This window comes from Mirounga leonina, unplaced genomic scaffold (genome assembly GCF_011800145.1).
Source record: "Mirounga leonina isolate KUSES-001 unplaced genomic scaffold, KU_Mleo_1.0 Mir_92, whole genome shotgun sequence".
NCBI lineage: Eukaryota > Metazoa > Chordata > Mammalia > Carnivora > Phocidae > Mirounga > Mirounga leonina.
In genome coordinates, this window is record NW_023270852.1 from 22,615,721 (window position 1) to 22,634,577 (window position 18,857).

Here is an 18,857-nt window from a genome sequence, read left to right on the forward strand (position 1 = left end):
ATCTGTGAAATAAAGACTAAACATTACTGTAGTGTAATGCAAGGTTTCGGCTTTTTCAAACACTTTAACAAATGCCCTCTACTTTGTCCCCTTGACGTCCCACCAAGGTCAGCATTAGGCATTAAAGGTCCCACTTTGCAGTTGGGGAAACTAAGGGACTACAATGAAAATTAATTTGCGCCAGATCACAAGGCAGCTGGGGGCAGATGCAGAGCTCGTGACTCTCTCCACTGTTCTGTTCTTTGCGTTCTGTAAATCACGGCCAATGCTTTGACTCCCCTGCTCTTGACTACCACATCAGGAAATAAGCAGGACAAGTAATGTCATCATTGTATTCTTTTCATAGAGGAAAAAACTGAGATTCAGGGAGGTTTAATCAACCTGCCCATTTTGGCAGGGCTAGGGCTATAATTCACATTTCCAGATTTCCTCATAAAAGAGGCTTTTTTTTTTAACCTTACCACAAAAGACTTCTATTGGCCAAAAAGGGCTGATTTTCTCCACTCGCTGCCACACTGGGTATAAATATTTACGTTCTTTTTAGATGTTTAGAAAAGACCTTTTTCCTCTCTCCCATCAAACGTGATCCTATAATTTTGGCCAGTGTCAAGATTAGCCCTGCCCTTTACGTGCTTTAGTTGAACCTTTTGTCAACTATGTGAATACAAAAAAAAAAAGAAAAGGAAAACCAGAAAGGCGTTCACAGAGGCTAAGGAAAAAGCAAGTGATAGAATAGGCAGCCAGGCCTCCACCGTCTCTGTAAGAAGCATGTAGCACAGAGCGGCGGTTCTCCAACTGAGCTCCAACCCTGGCCCAGCTGCCCCAGTCACCTCAGCAAGTGTCAGTGGAGCTGGGTCTGTTTTTCAAGCCCTCCCCTCACCCCAGGTGATTCTGAAGATCAGCCAGGATGGAGGACCATTCTGCTCTCCAAGGCAAGTCCACGATTTGTTCCTATGTCTAAAACTTTTACCTTAGCCAAAAGGAAACACAAATCTCACTCAGAAGAACAGATGGCAGCCTTGCAGACCCCGCCACCCGGGAGCCCCCCACTCCGCCCAGCCACGGTCAACCCCACTGTGTTCCTTAACATCCGTCTTGGTAGGCGAGCCCTTGGGCCATGTCTTCTTAGAGCTGTTTGCAGACAAAGTTGCAAAGACAGCAGACAACTTTCGTGCTCTGAGCACTGAGAAAGGATTTGGTTCTAAAGATTGCTGCTGTCACGGGATTATTCCAGGATTTCTGTGCACAGGGTGGCAACTACATGCGCCGTAATGACACTGGTGGAAAGTCCATCTATGGGGAGAGAATTGATTATGAGAATTTCATCCTGAAGCATACGGGTCCTGGCATCTTGTCCATGGCAAATGCTGGGCCCAGCACAACCGGCTCCCAGGTTTTCATCTGCACAGCCAACACGCTGAGCGATTGGGTGGCAAGTGTGTGGTCTTGGGCAAAGGGAAAGAGGGTACAGATACTGTGCAAGGCATGGAGCACTTTGGGTGCAGGACCCGCAAGACCAGCGAGAAGATCGCCATCACTGACTGTGGACAACTCTAATATATTTGACTTGTGTTTTATCTTAACAACCAGACCATTCCTTCTGTAGCTCAGGAGAGCACCCCTCACCCCCATCTGCTCGAAATATCCCATATCTTTGTGCTCTTCCTGCACTTTTTAGGTTTCGTATTTTCCTCACTCCCCTCCAAGTCCAGCTGCATTGCAGAGTTAAGTTTATGATTATGAAATAAAAACTAAACAAAAAAAAAGGAAGAAAAAGAAGAAATAATATCAAACTGACCTAAAACTCAGCTACAAGTTATTAGTGATAGAGTTGGAAACCACTGAATAGCCAACAGGACTTGGATCTTCCTCAGACTCCAGATGAAATGGAAAAAAAAATTCACAGCTAAAGAGGGGATTGTATTCTCTGACCTTGGGATTTTCAGATCCTGCTAATAGTTACTGATCCTTGCACGTAGCAGACACTATGCTGGAGACTGTGTTTTAGTTCATCTTATAAGCACCATGCGGAGACACCAACATTCCCATTTGATAAATGACGAGAACACATACTCAAAACTGGTCAAGGGCCTGACTCACTCAGTGCTTATAAGTAACAGGGTTGTTTACCTCCAAGTGTTAGAAATAACGATACCCGGGGCGCCTGGGTGGCTCAGGTGTTAGGCGTCTACCTTTGGCTCAGGTCATGATCCCAGGGTCCTGCTCCGCGGGAAGCCTGCTTCTCCCTCTGCCATCCCCTCTGCTTGTGTTCCCTGCCTCTCTTTCTGTCAAATAAATAAATAAAAATTAAAAAAAAAAAAAAAAGAAAGAGGGGCGCCTGGGTGGCTCAGTTGGTTAGGCGACTGCCTTTGGCTCGGGTCATGATCCTGGAGTCCCGGGATCAAGTCCCACATCGGGCTCCCTGCTCAGCGGGGGGTCTGCTGCTCCCTCTGCCCTCTTCCCTCTCGTGCTCTCTGTCTCTCATTCTCTCTCTCTCAAATAAATAAATAAAATCTTTATAAAAAAAAAGAAAAGAAAGAAAGAAAGAACGATGCCCACCCTTGCCTGGCCCTTTGCCAGTAGCCATATCTATGATTTCTAATCATCATACCAACCTTGGAAAGCAGGGAATATTCATATTCCCACTCTCCAGGTGAGAAAAGCAACACTTAGAAAAGTTCCATTACTCTTCCAATGGCATCTCTGGGAAAAGACAGCCGCAGAATTCAGCACAGGTCAGCCTGGGTCTGTGCCGAGTGCGGTGTGGCAACTCCTGGCCCAGGGTCACTGCTCTTGTCGCATCTGGGATTGTTCCCATTTTCCACTGTTTTCCAGCTTGCTCTCAGCACTTGGTGTGTGGTCACGTACAGGAGCAAAGGTAAGGCCCTTGCCCTGAATCGTGGCCCCACTCACAGAGAGGCTAGTAATTAAAGTCATGCTGCCATACTTCCTGTTTCCTCATGCCATTGTGTGGGCGAGAACAGCTTTTCTTACAATGTCCTGGCAGCAACCGAGACCCGGGCCTGTGCCAAGGTGATTCAGATTCTGTCTGAGTTCCGGGCTACTGTTCAAATGTGTCCCGAGTTTCTCTCAGCCATTTTATCCCCTGCCATGCACTGAAGTCCTGTTGTTATGGACAGAACTGATTAAGAGATCAGATTCTGAGCCGCATTCTGCACCCAGGACTCGGGCGTCCGGGGTCTCCCTGGGAACAACACTGACCGTCCACCATGGGGCCCTCAGAGGGGGGCCTGCTCCCCCCAGGAGAAGGACCAGCCACACGGAGCTGCGAAGACGCGTGCTCCCGGCCCCACCACTGCTGGGAGTCCTTTGGGGGGGAGTTTGTTTTATCTTCGGAGTGAAGCCTCACTCTGCCATCGCTCCTCTACGAACCAGCTCATGGGAAGGGACCAGTTAGTCACCGGTTCTGAGTCATGGTGGAGGGATGGGCCCTTCTCAGTGCCAGAGCTTCCAGTGACCTTTTACCCCCTGAGACGAAAATCCTGGGGCATCCAGAGCCCTTCCTCACTGGATGCGGAGAAGGGAGGGGACCGAGAAGTCTCAGCTCTCTGCTGAGGTCTCTTTGGGCAATAATGGTAACAATAATAGTTACCGTTTAAAAGGGGTCTTATACAATGCTAGGGCCTCTGTATACCTCACCTAGGGCAGCCACAATCCTATGTGATATCATCATTGCCAGAGACAAAGGGAACTGAGGTTCCGGTTTAGTCATCTGCCCAAGGGCACACAGCTAAAAGGGAAAGGCAGGAATGAACAGTCAGCTCTGACCGCAGAGGCTCCAGAGATCCCTCAGCATTCAGTCCACCTGACTAATGTAGCCAGGACCCACCCACAGTGGGTCCTACCAGAAGCTTGGGGTTGCCAGCTAGGCTAGGGACGAGGATAGGCAGGAACAGGAAATAAACTAGAAACATCGAGGGAGCGCCCCTCCCTTAAAAGTAAGGAGCCCCAGTCTTTGTTGGCTCGGGCTGCTGTAACAAAGTACCACAGTGACTAAAACAACAGACATTTCTTTCTCATAGTTCTAGAGGCTGAAAGTCCAAGATCAGGGTGCCAGTGTGGTTGTGTCCTTGGTGAAGATGTTTCTCCTGGTTTATGGACAGCTGTCGTCTTTCTGTGTCTTCACATGACAGAAAGAATGAGCTAGCTCTCTGGCCTTTTCTGATAAAGGCACTAATCCCATCGATAAGAGCTCCACTCTCATGACCTCATTACTACCCATAGGCCTTCCCCTCCAAGTATCACCACATTGGAGATTAATTTTCACCAAACAGATTTTGGGTGGATACAAACATTCAGTCCATAGTACCCACAGTTCAGATACCCTTTAAAAAAGGAAAAGCTGATGGGACACCTGAGTGACAGTCAGTTAAGCATCTGACTCTTGATTTTGGCTCAGGTCATAATCTCAGGGTCGTGAGATCAAGCCCCAGGTCAGGCTCTGCACTCAGAGTGGAGTCCGCTTGAGATTCTCTCTCTGCCCCTACCCCCCATGCACTCCCTCTTTCTAAAATAAATAAATAAATCTTTTTTTTTTTTTTTTAAAGGAAGAGCTGATGACCCAAGTAGATTGTAGAAAGAGAGGAAGGGGGAATATTGGTGGTACTGGGTCCTTGAGGTGACAGAAGCCAGAGCCAGTCCCAACTCAATGTTCCTGGACCCTGGTCTTGAGGAGGAGATTGTCTTCCCACATGAGACCTTCTCAGCAAATAATAGCAAGTCTGTTCTGAGTAGGACCAATGACCCATAGGGCCACAGCTACTTACACAGTGCCCTTGTGCAAATTTGAAGAAGTGGGAGGAAGAGGAGAAAGGTGAGGGCATCCCATTCCTTGGGTGCATAGCTTGGAGAGACCAGGGTAAGCCTGGGCTGGATTTTAGTTTCCATTCACCATCTCCTTGGCTCTGCAGGCTCCACAGTGTGTATGATCTATACAATTCTGTGATCCTGAGTTGTACGACTAGCAATGATAGTAGCAGGTTTATCAGACCCTGTTCTAGACTCACTTGACAAAGCCAGTCTGAGTCTCCTTTTGGGACTGTATGTCTTTTGGACTATATAAGTCTCCGGGGTTCAGGCACTCTCTGGGGAGAGGAAAAGACTCTAAGGGGAGAAATACTAAGACTTTATGCAAATAAAGCAGTAGGTGCTTGAGCAATTAATTGAACATAAAAGAACCCTAGCCATAGCTGTCCCCAAATTGTGGAGTTGTTCACACAAATTATACCACTTCTCCCACTCCTAGTTTTGGCTCACTGTGTGCTGTTCTGGTGTTCGTGTTTTCTGTCTAATAGGTACTAGGGATTCTCCTGGTCAGGCATGAACAGATTTATGTTTATGTTTCTCACTGCAAGAGGACTTATGGCTTATACCCTGGAATCTCTTGTGAACTTAGACAGTGTGAGTCAGTCTTCTAGGATTGGATCAATTCTGGGGCACTGACTAAAATGTCAGATGGAAAACAGGTTTTCACCTGGGCGGATGATAGTAAATAGAAGTAAATTCAGGCTCAGAGAGCAAGAGTACTGTGTTGAATTAACAATGTCTGCCATGACTGCAGGAGTGAGGAGTGATCCTGCCCACACATTTGCCCAGAGCAAATTTCTGCAAATGCCTGTTACATCCTTCCCTCTCTTTTCCATAGAGAATATGACACTCCCTTGCACTTTCCTCAGACATGCTTGCTGTTCTGAAACTAACCAGAGGTACTCTGACTTCACATGTCATAACCCAGCAGCCTGGGCCACGTAGGCATAATTGAGATGGCAGGTTGGGACACAGATTATTTAGATTTGTTGAGAGATCTCTCCATAAGATGGCCTGGATGACATTTCTTTCTCTTTTTTTCTTCACCTTTATTGAGATATAACTGACATACCACATGGCATAAATTTAAGATGTACAATGTGATAATGGGATAAACATATATATTGCAAAGTGATTACTGCAATAAGGCTAATTATATTATATGAGGTGATGAGTCACCCATGACCTCATATAGTTACCACTTTTTGTTGGGGTAGTGGTAAGGACATTTAAGATCTACTCTTTTAGCAACTTTCAAATATACAATACAATATTGTTAATTATAGTCACCATGCTACACATTACACCTCACAACTTACTCATCTTATAACCAAAAGTTTTTACCCTTTGACCAACATCTCCTAATTATCCCCACCCCCCAGCCTCTAGGCAATCACCAAGCTGTTCTTTTTTCTATGTGTTTGACTGTAGATTCCACATTTAAGTGAGATCATATAGGATTTGTCTTTCTCTAGCTGATTTATATTACTTAGCATGGTGCCCTTAAGTTTCATCCATGTTGTCACAAGTAGCAGAATTTCCTTCTTTTTTAAGACTGAGTAACATTCGTGTGTATGACATTTTATATATCCATTCATCCACCAGGGAACATTTCAGTGGCTCTGATATCTTACCTATTGTGAACAATGCTGCAATGAACTTGATGCAAAATCTCTTTGAGATAGCGATTTCATTTTCTTTTGATATATATCCTATAGTGGGATTGTTGGATCATATGGTAGTTCTATTTTAAATTTTTGAGAAAACTCCATACTGTTTTCTATAATAACTGTACTAATTTGCATTCCTAACGGTGCACAAGAGTTCGCTTTTCGCCACAGCCTTGCCAATATTTGTCTCTTGTCTTTTTAACACTAGCCAATATAATGGGTGTGAGACATTTCACTATAGTTTTGATACCCATTTCCCTGATGTTTAGTGGTGTTGAGCACCTTTTCATATACCTGTTGGCCATTTGCATGTCTGGAGAAATGTGTATTCAGGTCTTTTGCCCATTTTTAGATCGAGTTATTTGTTGTTTTGCTATTGAGCTTTTGGAGTTCCTTACATATTTTGGATGTTAACCCCTTACCAGATGTATTGTTGCAAATATTTTCTCCCATTCCATAGGTTGCTTTTTTACTTCACTGATTTTTTTTTCTGTACAGAAGCTTTTTAGTTTGATGTAGTCTCACTGTTGATTTTTTATTTTATTGTTTGTGCTTTTGTTGTCATACCTGAAAAATCATTTCCAAGGCCAATGTTAAGAAGCATTTTCCTTATGTTTTCTTCTAGGGGCTTTGTGATTTCACATCTTATATTTAAGTCTTTTAATCCATTTCAAGTTAGTTTTTGTGAATGGTATAAGATAGGGGTCCAATTTCAATGTTTTGATGTGAATATCCAGTGTTCCCAGGACCTTTTATTGAAGAGACTGTCTTTTCCCCAGTAGAGTCTCCCCAAGGAGTCTTCTTGGCTCCCTTGTCAAATATTAGCTGACTGTGCATGCATGGGTTTATTTCTGAAGTCTCAATTCTATTTCATTGGTCTATGTTTCTGTTTTTATGCCAACACTATACTGTTTTGATGACTATAGCTTTGCAACACAGTTGAAATGAGAAAGGGCTATACCTCCAGCTTTGTTCTTCTTTCTCAAGATTGCTTTGACTATTTGGGGGTTTTGTGGTTCCATGCAAATTTTAAAATTGTTTGTTCTAGTTCTGTAAAAAATACCATTGGGAATTTGATAGGGATTGCATTAAATTTGTAGATTGTCTTGAGTAGTATAGACATTTTAACAATATTAATTCTTCTGATTCATGGATACAGGGTATCTTTCCATTGATTTGTATCCTCTTCAGTGTCTTTCATCAAAGTCTTATAGATTTCCCTGTACAGATCTTTCATCTCCTTGGTTAATTTTATTCCTATGTATTTTATCTTTTTTATGCTATTGTAAGTGAGATTATTTTCTTTATTTCTTTTTTAGATAGTTCACTGTTAATGTACAGAAACACAACAGATTTTCATATGTTGATTTTGCGCCCTGAAATTTTATAGGCTTTGTTTATTAGTTCTAACAGTTTTTTTGGTGGAGTCTTTAGGGTTTTATATATATAATATTATGTCATCTGCAAAGAGAAACAATTTTACTTCTTCCTTTCTGATTTGATATCTTTTCTTTCTTTTTCTTGCCTGATTGCTCTAGCTAGGACCTCCAGTACTATGTTGAATAGGAGTGGTGGGAGTGGGCATCCTTGTTTTGTTCCTGATCTTAAAAGAAAAGGTTTTAGCTTTTCACTGTTGAGTATGATGTTAGCTGTGGGTTTATCATATATGACCTTTATTATGTTCAGGTATGTTCCCTCTATACCTAGTTTGTTGAGAGTTTTCATCATAATGCTGGCCTCATAAAATTGGCTGACTAGTATGATCAAGAAGGGCCACAGGTTGTACCTGTAGTTGGCTGGGACCACCCCCTGGATTCCATGCAGGCTGCTGGCTATGCTCTCCTGTTGGGTGGGGTTGCTATTCAAGATCCTTGATAGGGTGGGGCTTCAGACTATGCTTAGCAATCAACCTAGGCTACGAGACTGGGCAAGATTGGTGCCCAGGCTCCCTGCTTGGGTGAGGCTACAAGCTGTGCTCTGCAGTTAGGCAGGGCTGCTGACTTGGCTCCCTGCCAAAGCAGGTGGTAAACTGAGCTCCAAGCCTGCCCAGGGTCTCTGGCCAGGCTCTCTCATTGAGCAGGGCTGGAAGCTATGCTCAGTAGTTGGGCAGGGCTGTTAGCTTGCCACCCTATCTGGGCAAGGCCATAGAATGGGATCTACAGCTGGGACAGCCCATTGGCTGGGAACCCAAACCAGGTGGAACTGCCAACCAACCCCCCTGGCCAGACAGGGCTACTGGCTGAGCTCTGCAGATAAGTAGGGCCCCTGGCTGGGCTTTCTGCTGGGGTGCCACCACCAGCAGGAATATAGTGGGCCAAGATCCACATGCTTGCTGCTGTGAGCCTCTCCCTCTTCTCAGTCTCTAGCTGATCCCTGGTGGTCTAGCCCTGCTGATTCCCCTAGTGATGAAGTAAGACTAAAGTGGGCCTCCTGGGAAGCATCCCAGAATGCTGGGGAAGCTGGATGTCCACCTTGGGTTCTCTTTTCCCACAGGAAAAACTGTAGGCCCAGGAGATCCTCTAGGTGCGGTGCTATGCTGGCCTATGAGAGAGGTGATGTAGTCAAAGCAAAACAGCAGCTTAGTCATGAGGTGCTGAAGGCAAGTATGACTTGGACTTGGATATGTGCCCGGGGGGAGAACAGGATGAGAAGGGCAGGTGAGACATTCAGGGTTGTTAAATTCAATGAATGGTGATCACATGAGAGGCAGGATTCTCATCCCAAGGCATCTTTGATTCTACTTTAAGCAGTGGCTGGAAGTGCAGAGAATTTGGTAGCAAGGAAGGACAGAGTCTTGCCAATAGCAAAGAAGGCTAGCAATTTGTTCCCATGATAAATGTTTGAGACCCTGTATGTCAGACAGATAGTCCCAGAGGTATAACACACAGTGCCTGCGCTCACAAGCTTCAAGTTTAACAAAGAGGAAGGGTCCCAGCCCCAGCTAAATGAACTAGGCATCCTAATAGAGCTCTAGACTTCCCTGAGCTTGAGTGGGAGACAGGGCAAAAACCATGCCATGCACATTAAGCACACACCAAGGAGGGTAGACGAAAGGCTACACCATCTTGAGCAGACTTGCCTGCTTCCCCACCACCAGGTGGTACCAAGGTGGCCGTTAGACGTACCTCTCTGTAAGGAGCAGATTCCCATGCACTGTCAGGACGCCCTTACTGGTCCAGAGGCCGAGTATCTACAGCTCAGTGCAGCTGTATGTGATGAGGTTCAACAATAGCCTCAGAGGGCATACAAATAGCCACAACACTCTGCCGATGTGCCTCCAGCCTGGGCCTGAACAGAACTGCTCCGACCACTCTCTAGCGTTTTTGGCTACTGAGAGCCCCTCCCTCAAATTGTGGACAGCTTCTAGAGTTTTTCTTATATCTGTACAGAGTCCCTTTCCTAGAATTCCCTGACATAAAATGAAATAAATGTGGTTTGGTTACATAAGACTTGTTTAAGCACAAAAAAAACCCACTTTGTGTGACACAAATAATAGGATTAATTTTTAGTTGCCATGGTGTTCATTATTTTATTAGTTTCCTAGGGCTGTTGTAACAAAGTACCATAAACTGGGTAGCTTAAAACAACAGAAATTTATTATCTTGTGGTTCTGGAGGCTAGAAGTATGACATCAAGGTGTCAGTGTGACCACACTCTATGAAGTCCTAGAGAAAGATCCTTCCTTGCCTCTTCCAGCTTCTGGTGTTTGCTGTACAGTCCTTGGTCCTCCTTAGCTTGCACTGCATCGATCCAGTTACACGGCTGTCTTCCCTCTTCACGTCATTACATGTTGTCTTCCTCTATCTGGATCTACCTCTGTGTCCAAATTTCTCCTTTTTTAAAGATGCTGGTTATATTGGAATAGCTCCCACCCTAGTGACCTCATTTTAACTGGATTACCTCTGTAAAGACCCTATTTCCAAATAAGGTCACATTCTGAGGGTCTGGGAGTTTGGAATATGTTTATAGAAACATCACCATTTAAAAAAAAAAAAGATTTGTTTATGTACTAGAGAGAGAGAGCAGGGTTGGTGAGGGGCAGAGGGAGAGGGAGAGAGAATCCTCACACAGACTCCCTGCTGAGCACTGAGCCCATCCCAGGACCTTGAGATCATGACCTGAGCCAAAATTGACAGTCAGCTGCTTAACCGACTGAGCCACAGACGCCCCTAAGAATATCACCTTTTGAAAGTGAAAAAAAAAAAAAAAACTGCCTATATCATTCATTTAGCAACAAAACTATCGAGTACTTTATGACATCTCTTAAAATATTTTGCTTTGTTTCTTCACTTCCATATTGACACTGAACATTTCATTGTGTCAACTGCTCAACTCAATTGCAGACTCATTAAAAACAGGGTTTCTAGTTATTGCTGATCTCACAGAAGAAAATTCTGGTCACACTCTATACATGGGACAAATGATTGAAAGCCTGTCACAATATCTTCAGTGCCTGTCACCAAATGCCCTGCTCCAGGCAAAACAACTCTGCTTGCTGGTTTGATAAAATTACTGGTATGGTTGTTATTCCACACACATAATTCCTGCCACAGTTAGGGTTCCCACAGAAGAGGGGTCTCTTTGCACAGTAGGTTCTTAACAAATAGTGACATATGATTATATGGGCAATTGACAAGTTTGGGGTGAAGGTCAAACATGTGGATGAGTGGGAAGTTTCTTTTGCATCTCTAAAGCACCATAAAATTCATCCAGTAATCATTTATTACATGTTACTATTGCCAGATTCCAGAAAGTGATAAGAATGCAGAGGCAATTACCTGCTCCCAATAGAGGAAGCAGAGAGATAACAACTGTTATAACAGTGTAATTAATTGCTATAAGAAGATAAGCCTGGGATTTGAGAGTATCATAGATGATTCCAGAGTAGAGGGGCTTAATTGATCTAGGGAAGTTAAAAAAGAAGTTGAGACTTAAGCTGAGAATAACAGGGTTAACAGAAATTAGCAAGTAGAGAAAATGAGGAGTGCATTCTAGGTATAAGTAGGGCAGGAATAAATTCATGGAAGTGATATAGATATGGAGTATTCAAGCAACTATTTATAATTAGTACTAAATTCCCAAAACACAGGGACTATGGAGGACCAGTAGGTGAGACCAGAGAGGCTGGCAGGAGCCACATGTTTAAGCTGAGGACTTTGAATTTCACCTTGGAAATGACAGGGAGCCACTGAAAGATTTTAAGGAAAGTAATGATTGCACTAAAGTTGTTTTTTAGAAATAACAGCTCAGGGAGTGATTGATGGTGAAGATGGATTAAAGGATCGTGACCTCATAGACAAGAAAGTCATTAGGAGATCCTTACACTAGGTTAGGTGGGAGGTGATGAGGGTTCAAACTAAGGAAGTGACATTGGCAAAGGAGTGCTGAAGAGACACACAAGAGTTGCTTAGAACAGCATCTTTCAAACAGCAAGCCCAACTCATTAGTGAGCCATAAAAGCCACGGAGTGGATAATAACCAGGTTTTATTAAATAGAAAAGAAAATATCAGTGTTTCACATAGCTCCTAGTAAGAATCTGGGCTTGGTAAAAAAAATTTTCAATGATCTATTAAAATAGATCATTGAATATTAATATAGATAATAATCTAATAATACCTAAATTATTAAATGTGAGTATGTTTATATGGATATGAACTTATATGAATAGGAAATGGATATATTGAGACATAACATAAAATGAGGTTTTTCTGAAGGTGATGAAGAAAAATATTTGAGACATACTGACTTAGAAGCTAGTATGGACTAAGCCTAGGCAACTGTTTGGTCAGGATGAGAGCCGCTACAAGAAGAGTGTGGCCAGGTTGACTGTGGGCTACTCCAGTTGTGTATGCATTCAATTTCGGACATAAAGTTTGAAGAGCTTATGAGCCCTCACCCCTCCAAGAGAAGTTGTCTAGGAAATAGGAGGGGAAATGGGTCTAGGATGGAGGAAAGAAGCCAAGCAGGCCTAGATTTGGGGGGTCCTCAGTGCATCAGTGATAGCTGGAACCCTGGGAAGAGCCACCATCACTGGGAAAGAATGTGTGGAGTATAAAGAGCAAAGGGCCGAAGTGAGAGGAGCCAGAGGCACATCAGTGGATGGGAGTTCCAGCAAGAAGTGGGCATGGCCACAAAGTTAGGAGAAAACCAAAAGAAGATGATATTCCAAAAACCCAAGGAGGAGAGCTTTAGGAAGGTGGGGCCCAGTTGTTCAGATGCAGTGCTGAGGTCAAAAAAGCTGAAGGCTGAAGACCCTGTGGTTGGTGACTGAGACTTCAGTGAGAACAATTTTTGGGAAACACTAGGCAGAAGTAGAGTGACCATCCATACCAGTTTGCCCAGGACTGAGGGGCTTCTTGGAACTTTCAGGGCTAAAACCGAGACAGTCCCACACAAACTGGGGTGGTTAGGACCCCAAATAGGCAAGGTTTAAATAGGTGAGGTGGAGGCAAAAAGTGTGGATTCTTTTCCTGAAAGACTCAACTCTAAAGAGAAGACAACAAAGGAATATCTAGAGAAGAGCTTTCCACTTCTTTATTCTCTCTCTTTCTTATTTTTAATCCATATCAAATGTTTATTTCTAGGAGGAGAGGAACAAGTGAGGGTGAGGCCGAAGATACAGATGACTAAAGATGATTGATGGAGCAGCATATTGTTCTCATGAAGTAGGAGGGGCAGGATGCTGAGCCTCGAAGGCAGGAGAAGGTCCTGCCTGCTGGAGAGAAAAACTCCAGAAAAACTGTGAAAGAGGGGATGGGAAATAGAGGGAAATGAAAACAGATGCTCTCCATCTTGTCGGGATGTGGGAGTGAGGAGAGGGGTAGGGCAGAGGCTTGAATGGAGATGAGAAAAGGCTTAGGACAGCCACTTAAAGGATGCAGGAAGACACTCCAACACATTCCAGGCACCAAGTTTGAGGTGGGCAATCATGAATATGCAGCATACACTGTAATTATTACCAACTAGGTTAAGATCCGTAGCCTGTCCAAAGTCATACAATTGCAAGCATATTGTATTTCTTATCTTGAAAAATATCTATCATTGTACCCCCCCCCAAAATCTCTACAAGCACTTATGTGACTCAACAAGAGACAAAAATACTTTCTAACAGGCTGCACTAGAAAATAACATATGAGAGGAAGCAACAATAACGTCAGCCCTTGGCCGGACTATTATTAATGGCTGCTACTTACGGTACTACAGCAGGTGGCATGATCATGGTCAGACACACATGTGCTCAGATGGGAAGGCAATGTGGGGAGAAGAGGAATCAGACATGGGGCAATTGGAGCCTGCATAGTGACCAAGCACACGTTCTCCGAGTCCTGGATAACATGGGGGTTTGGAACCTTGGCGTAATGCCAAGCCTTGGCTGGCTGGTACTGAGAACTAGCCCTTCCCTCTTGGTGGGTATTAATACATTCCCTATGCCAAATCCCCACGATAACTCCTTGTGAAGACTGTTACTCAATTTTGCCAACAGGAAGCCTGTGTCTCAATATGGCCGAGTAACTGGTCCACCGCTGGTAAGTTAGCACAGCTAAGATATAGCTAAATTGATTGATGGAACCCCTCCCTTCAGCCTTCCTTTGTCATGAGGATTATAAAAATACCTAAGCACAGGCCTTTGTAAGAATTAAATGAGACCGGGCGCCTGGGTGGCTCAGTCGTTAAGCATCTGCCTTCGGCTCAGGTCATGATCCCAGGGTCCTGGGATCGAGTCCCACATCGGGCTCCCTGCTCGGCAGGAAGCCTGCTTCTCCCTCTCCCACTCCCCCTGCTTGTGTTCCTGCTCTCGCTGTCTCTCTCTCTGTCAAATAAATAAATAAAATCTTAAAAAAAAAAAAATTAAATGAGACCATGACTGCAAAAGTGCCAGGGACCCCCCATAGACGCTGTTTCTATATTTGTCTAGGACAGTGGTTCTCAACTGGCAGCCATCTTGCCCCTCAGGGGACACGTGGTAATGGGGATGTTCTTGTCACTACTGGGGGAGTGTCATTGTTATCTAGTGGGTAGAGGCCAGGGATGCGCTAAACATTCTACTATGCACAGGACAGCCTGCATAGCAATGAATTATCTTGAACAAAAAGTCAATAGCAGTGAGGTTGAGAACCCCTGTTGGTAGCATAATGCAGGGGACTGGGGACCCTACACACTAGCAAAGCACAGCAGGTCTTGCTGTTCGGATATTTGTAGATCTGGATCTTGGGCCCATTACTTGATTTCAACAAGTTATTTAACAAGTCTGAGCCTCTCTTTTCAAACGGGGATAATAATAGCACCTACCTCATGGCACCGTTAAGGAGCTCAGTGCAGGCACAGGGAAACACACAGTGTTGGTATTATCACTGTTAATGAAAGGCATGGAAAAATCCTGGGAGAGAAAGAACCTGTTCTACTGAACTGGGTATAAAAAGAAAGAAGAAATTAAGAAAGAAACATTGCAGTGCCTGCTATGGCCTTAGTAATCGACACAGGGTTGTTAACGTTTTCCTCCTGTGAAATTCTACCCTGGGTAATACTCATCATAAAGTAGTTCAGAGAAATTAAACGACTGTTGAATAATATTCTGCTAACACAATGGAATTAGTCACTTTTTATCACTTTGAAAGAAATCTGATAGACACCAAGTTTCTGGAGTTGAAAAAGTTCTCTTATCATTAACAAGATTCATTGCTCTATTTCCTGTGGCGCTATCTTAAGAAAGGTTTTATTTAGAATAAAAGAGACTCAGTAATACCACTTAAAGTTGTCTGCCATGTCTCGATACCCATTAGTTTCTTGACAAATTCCTTTCTGAAAATGTCACAGCACTTTTGACTTGTACAAACATTAATCTGGATTTTAACATCTTTTGCAGTAACACGGGGGTTTCTACTTTCTCACATGTAGATATTCTTAGAATCTGCCTTGAACCGAGGCAGCTCTTTGCAATGTCATTAATCAGTAAATGACATCTCCTTACACATCCTGAATGTTGGTCTTCATGCATTTTCATGGCAGGTCTGCAGAACTAAAGGGCTCCCTCTTTTCTTTCCAGCTGCTTCCCTCCCCACCCAGTCTTTCCTTCTCTGCCCCTCAACCACACCGATGACATCATCTGTTCTCTCTGCCACATTATGGCTGGTTAAAACATTATCTGACTTTTCCCCCAAATCTCTCTCAGATAACAGATCGGACTCTTCCGGGCCCTTCAAATTCCATTCATCAACCCTGCTATTTAGGGAATAGAGACTCCTTAGGAAACTCATACCCTCACCATTCCCTTCCACGGGGAGAGTGTGAGTATAGGGAGTGAGGACACACAGGGAGGCAGAAACCAAGCAAGGGGGTGTGGGGTGGGGAGTGGAACAGAAGGGAGAAAGGGTAGATAGCATTTACAGCTTGTAAGGGAAAGGGCAATCACCAGGCATAGGCCAAAAAAGAGCATGAGACTCACAATCCTAATGGCTTCCATCTGTATAAACTATTGATACATGTATATAAAATATGGATACCTGCAAAACCAATGAAGCAGCCCCAAGGAGTTTTATATATTTCCCCTCTGAGCTACCCAACAACCTATAAAGAAGAGATAAGAGAAGGAATATTATCCCCTTCCTCTCAAATAAGGAAATTTAGATACAAAGATATTGTAACTTGCCCAGTGCCACCTTAGCAAAGTGGCTGAAGAACAGGAAAAGGAGAGAAATGGACCCCGAGGTTTGCCAAATTTAAACCTCCTACATAAAGAAAAGCTGACAGAAAAAAATATCAAGAGAGAGCAACAGGAGACCATAGAAAGAGAAGGAAAGTAAGCAACAGCACTGGAGAGAGTGGAAAGAAATAGAAGTATATGAGATGGAAGAGGAAGGGAGCAGAGAACACTGAGTGTCAGAGAAGAGTCGCACGCAAAAGGATCAGCGCACAGGAGGTCAGCAGTGGGCCACTGACCTCCTGTCCTCAATACCACTCTCACCTCGCAAGGCAAGGAGACCATACCGAAAACCGTCCTCTAAGAAAACACCCCAATCAATAACGTATCTTCGCTCCAGTCTTTTCAATAGAGGCTTTAATTCATAATGCACTCAAAAGGGAAGGAAAGGGAGGAACCAGCGCACTGTTTGGATGGGGCAATTACACTGAACACACTGACCTTTTGCTGAAAAGTTGTAGAAGGGTCAGGTGGCTACAGAAGCCACCCCTTGTCCCTTCCACCATCCCCACCCCATTCCCCAAAGCCCGGCGTGGTTTCTTGCTTGTCTGGTCCAGGAAGAACCTACCAACGGCTTTTTTCGGGTTTTTTTTTTTTTTTTTTTTTTTAACACTTGAGGCTGTGATTAAAACAACCCCCCCAACTCCTCTTCATTTTTTTTAAGTTTCTTTTATTAATTGAATATTTTAAAATCCCGTTTCATCTCCACGTGCACTTTCCTATCGTTCTTAGGCTTAGGAGAAACCCGGAGGCGGGAGCTCCCCACTGCAGTCGCAAACAGGCAACGGTACCTCTCCCTCAGTCCCGGTGCGCCCCCTCCTCCCCGGGCGCCCCTTCCCAAACGCCGTCCGGTCTCCAGAGGCTGGAGTAAGCCGTGCGGCTGTAGCCCGCGCTGTAATCATAGGACACCTGATGCGGCGGCGGGGGCGGGGGCGGGGGCAGTGCGCAGTCTGAGAAGAAGGGGGCGAAAGACGCCAAAAGGCCGGGCGCGTCCTCTCCGCCGGGAGAGTCCGCCGCAGAGGGGTACAGGGAGCGCAAGGGCTCGTTCAAGGTCAAGCCGCCGCGGGGGGCGGCCAGGGGCGGCTTCTTGGTCGGGGGGCAGCCCGGGGCGCTCCAGGACTCGGAGTACAGTAGGCTCCCCACCATCGCGGGTGGCGGCTCAAAGAGACCGGGCTCCAGCTCCGGGGGGCCCCGCAGGACGGCGGCTCCCGTGGGAAACACATCGAGAGGCTCCGCGGCGAGCAAGACACTCGCCTCGGTGCCGACGCCGTAGTCCGGCCCCAGCAGCTCGAAGAACTCCACGGCTTCCGCGCCCTTCTCCAAGTCGCCCAAGCTCACGCCGGGCCCCGACGGTCCGCAGCCACCGCCTCCCGCCCGGGACGGCTCGGTGAAGAAGGACGGCGGCAGGTTGCGGGCCCGCAACGGGACCTTCCTGGCGCCGGGGACGGCCGTACCTCCCGCGGGGCCGGCCGCGTCCCCTCCCGAGCCCCCAGCGCCCGCTCCACCGAGCCCGGCCACGGGCGCCGCCACCGAACCCCTGGCCCGCTCGTCGCCCCCGGGGACGTGGCGCAGCGAGTCGAAGAGTGCAGCCAGGCTCCGGCTCTGCAGGCTGGCGGCAGCCGCGGCCTGAGACGCCTCCCGCCGGGGGGCAGCCTTGCCGTGGGGCGGGACCGCGACGGTCTGGGCGCCGGGGGCGGCTGGGGGCCGCTTGGCCGGCGCGTCCGCTGCGCCTGGAGAGGGCGGGCCGGGGGGCGCGGCGCCCATGAGGCCGCTGCAGCGCTTGATCTGCTTCTGCAGGTACTTGCGGTGGTTCACCTTCCGCTTCGACTTGCCGGGCTTGTCCAATGCCAGCTTGATGTTGCTGGACGCCGAGTCGATGAAGCTGAGCAGGTCGCGGGTGGCCTCGCGCACGTCCCCGCCCTCGGCGCCGGCCAGCAGCGCGCCCGCTGGTGTCCCGGTCTCATCATCCTCGAAACAGCAGCCCTTGTCCAGGGCTCCGAAGGCGCCCCCCAGCCCGTCCGGGGAGCCCCCGAAGCCGAAGGGGACGAAGGGGTGCGTGCTGAGGAGCGCCGCCTGCACCGCCATCGCCGCGACTCCCAGGCGGCCCGCCGCGCGGCTGGTGCGCCCCTGGCCGATTCCCGCCCGCGACCCAGGCCCGGCTCCCGCCCTGGCGCGGCGCGCGCGGCGCAGCCTCCTCGCTCGGGGCCGGGCTCGCTGCTGGCCTCGCGGGGGAGCTCATTAGGTCTTGTAAGCGAGGGGCGGAGGGAGGGAGCGCAAGGCTACCGCCCCGGTGGCGAAGGGGAGGGGCTTACTTAGCCAGGCCGGGGGCGTGGGGGGGAGGGAGGGCGTTTTTCCAGCTTTCAGGGCTTTCTCAAGCTCATCACTTTAACCCCTTCGTTTCCCTGCGGCGTTTCTGTGGGCTAGCTGCAGCAGCACGAGGCGAGGATAAGATGGCCTGGCCTCAAACTCCAGCTCCTGGACCACCACGCTCTGGCGCGGGAGACTCTCCCTGAGGCTGAGAAGGCAAGAGTCCAAGGAGGTGGGTTCAGCCCCCTGCTCTGGTAACAATAATAGCCACCAGGTATTGGGGGCTTGCTTATGCCAGGCGCTGTGTGTACATTATCACATTTCATTTTTGAACAATATCCCTTATTAATAATAA

General features: G+C 46.7%; 1 protein-coding gene and 1 pseudogene across 1 annotated transcript; one reads left to right on the forward strand and one right to left on the reverse strand.

Moving 5' to 3' along the window:
• The first annotated feature begins 953 nt into the window (after positions 1 to 953).
• On the forward strand, positions 954 to 1,586 carry LOC118004032 (annotated as a pseudogene).
• A 13,296-nt stretch (positions 1,587 to 14,882) lies between these two features.
• Positions 14,883 to 18,379, reverse strand: FAM181B (family with sequence similarity 181 member B). Its single transcript, XM_034995335.1, has one exon. The coding sequence runs from the start codon at positions 18,278 to 18,280 to the stop codon at positions 16,994 to 16,996; it is 1,287 nt and encodes a 428-aa protein (XP_034851226.1). The 5' UTR covers positions 18,281 to 18,379; the 3' UTR covers positions 14,883 to 16,993.
• Between the last annotated feature and the right edge of the window lie 478 nt (positions 18,380 to 18,857).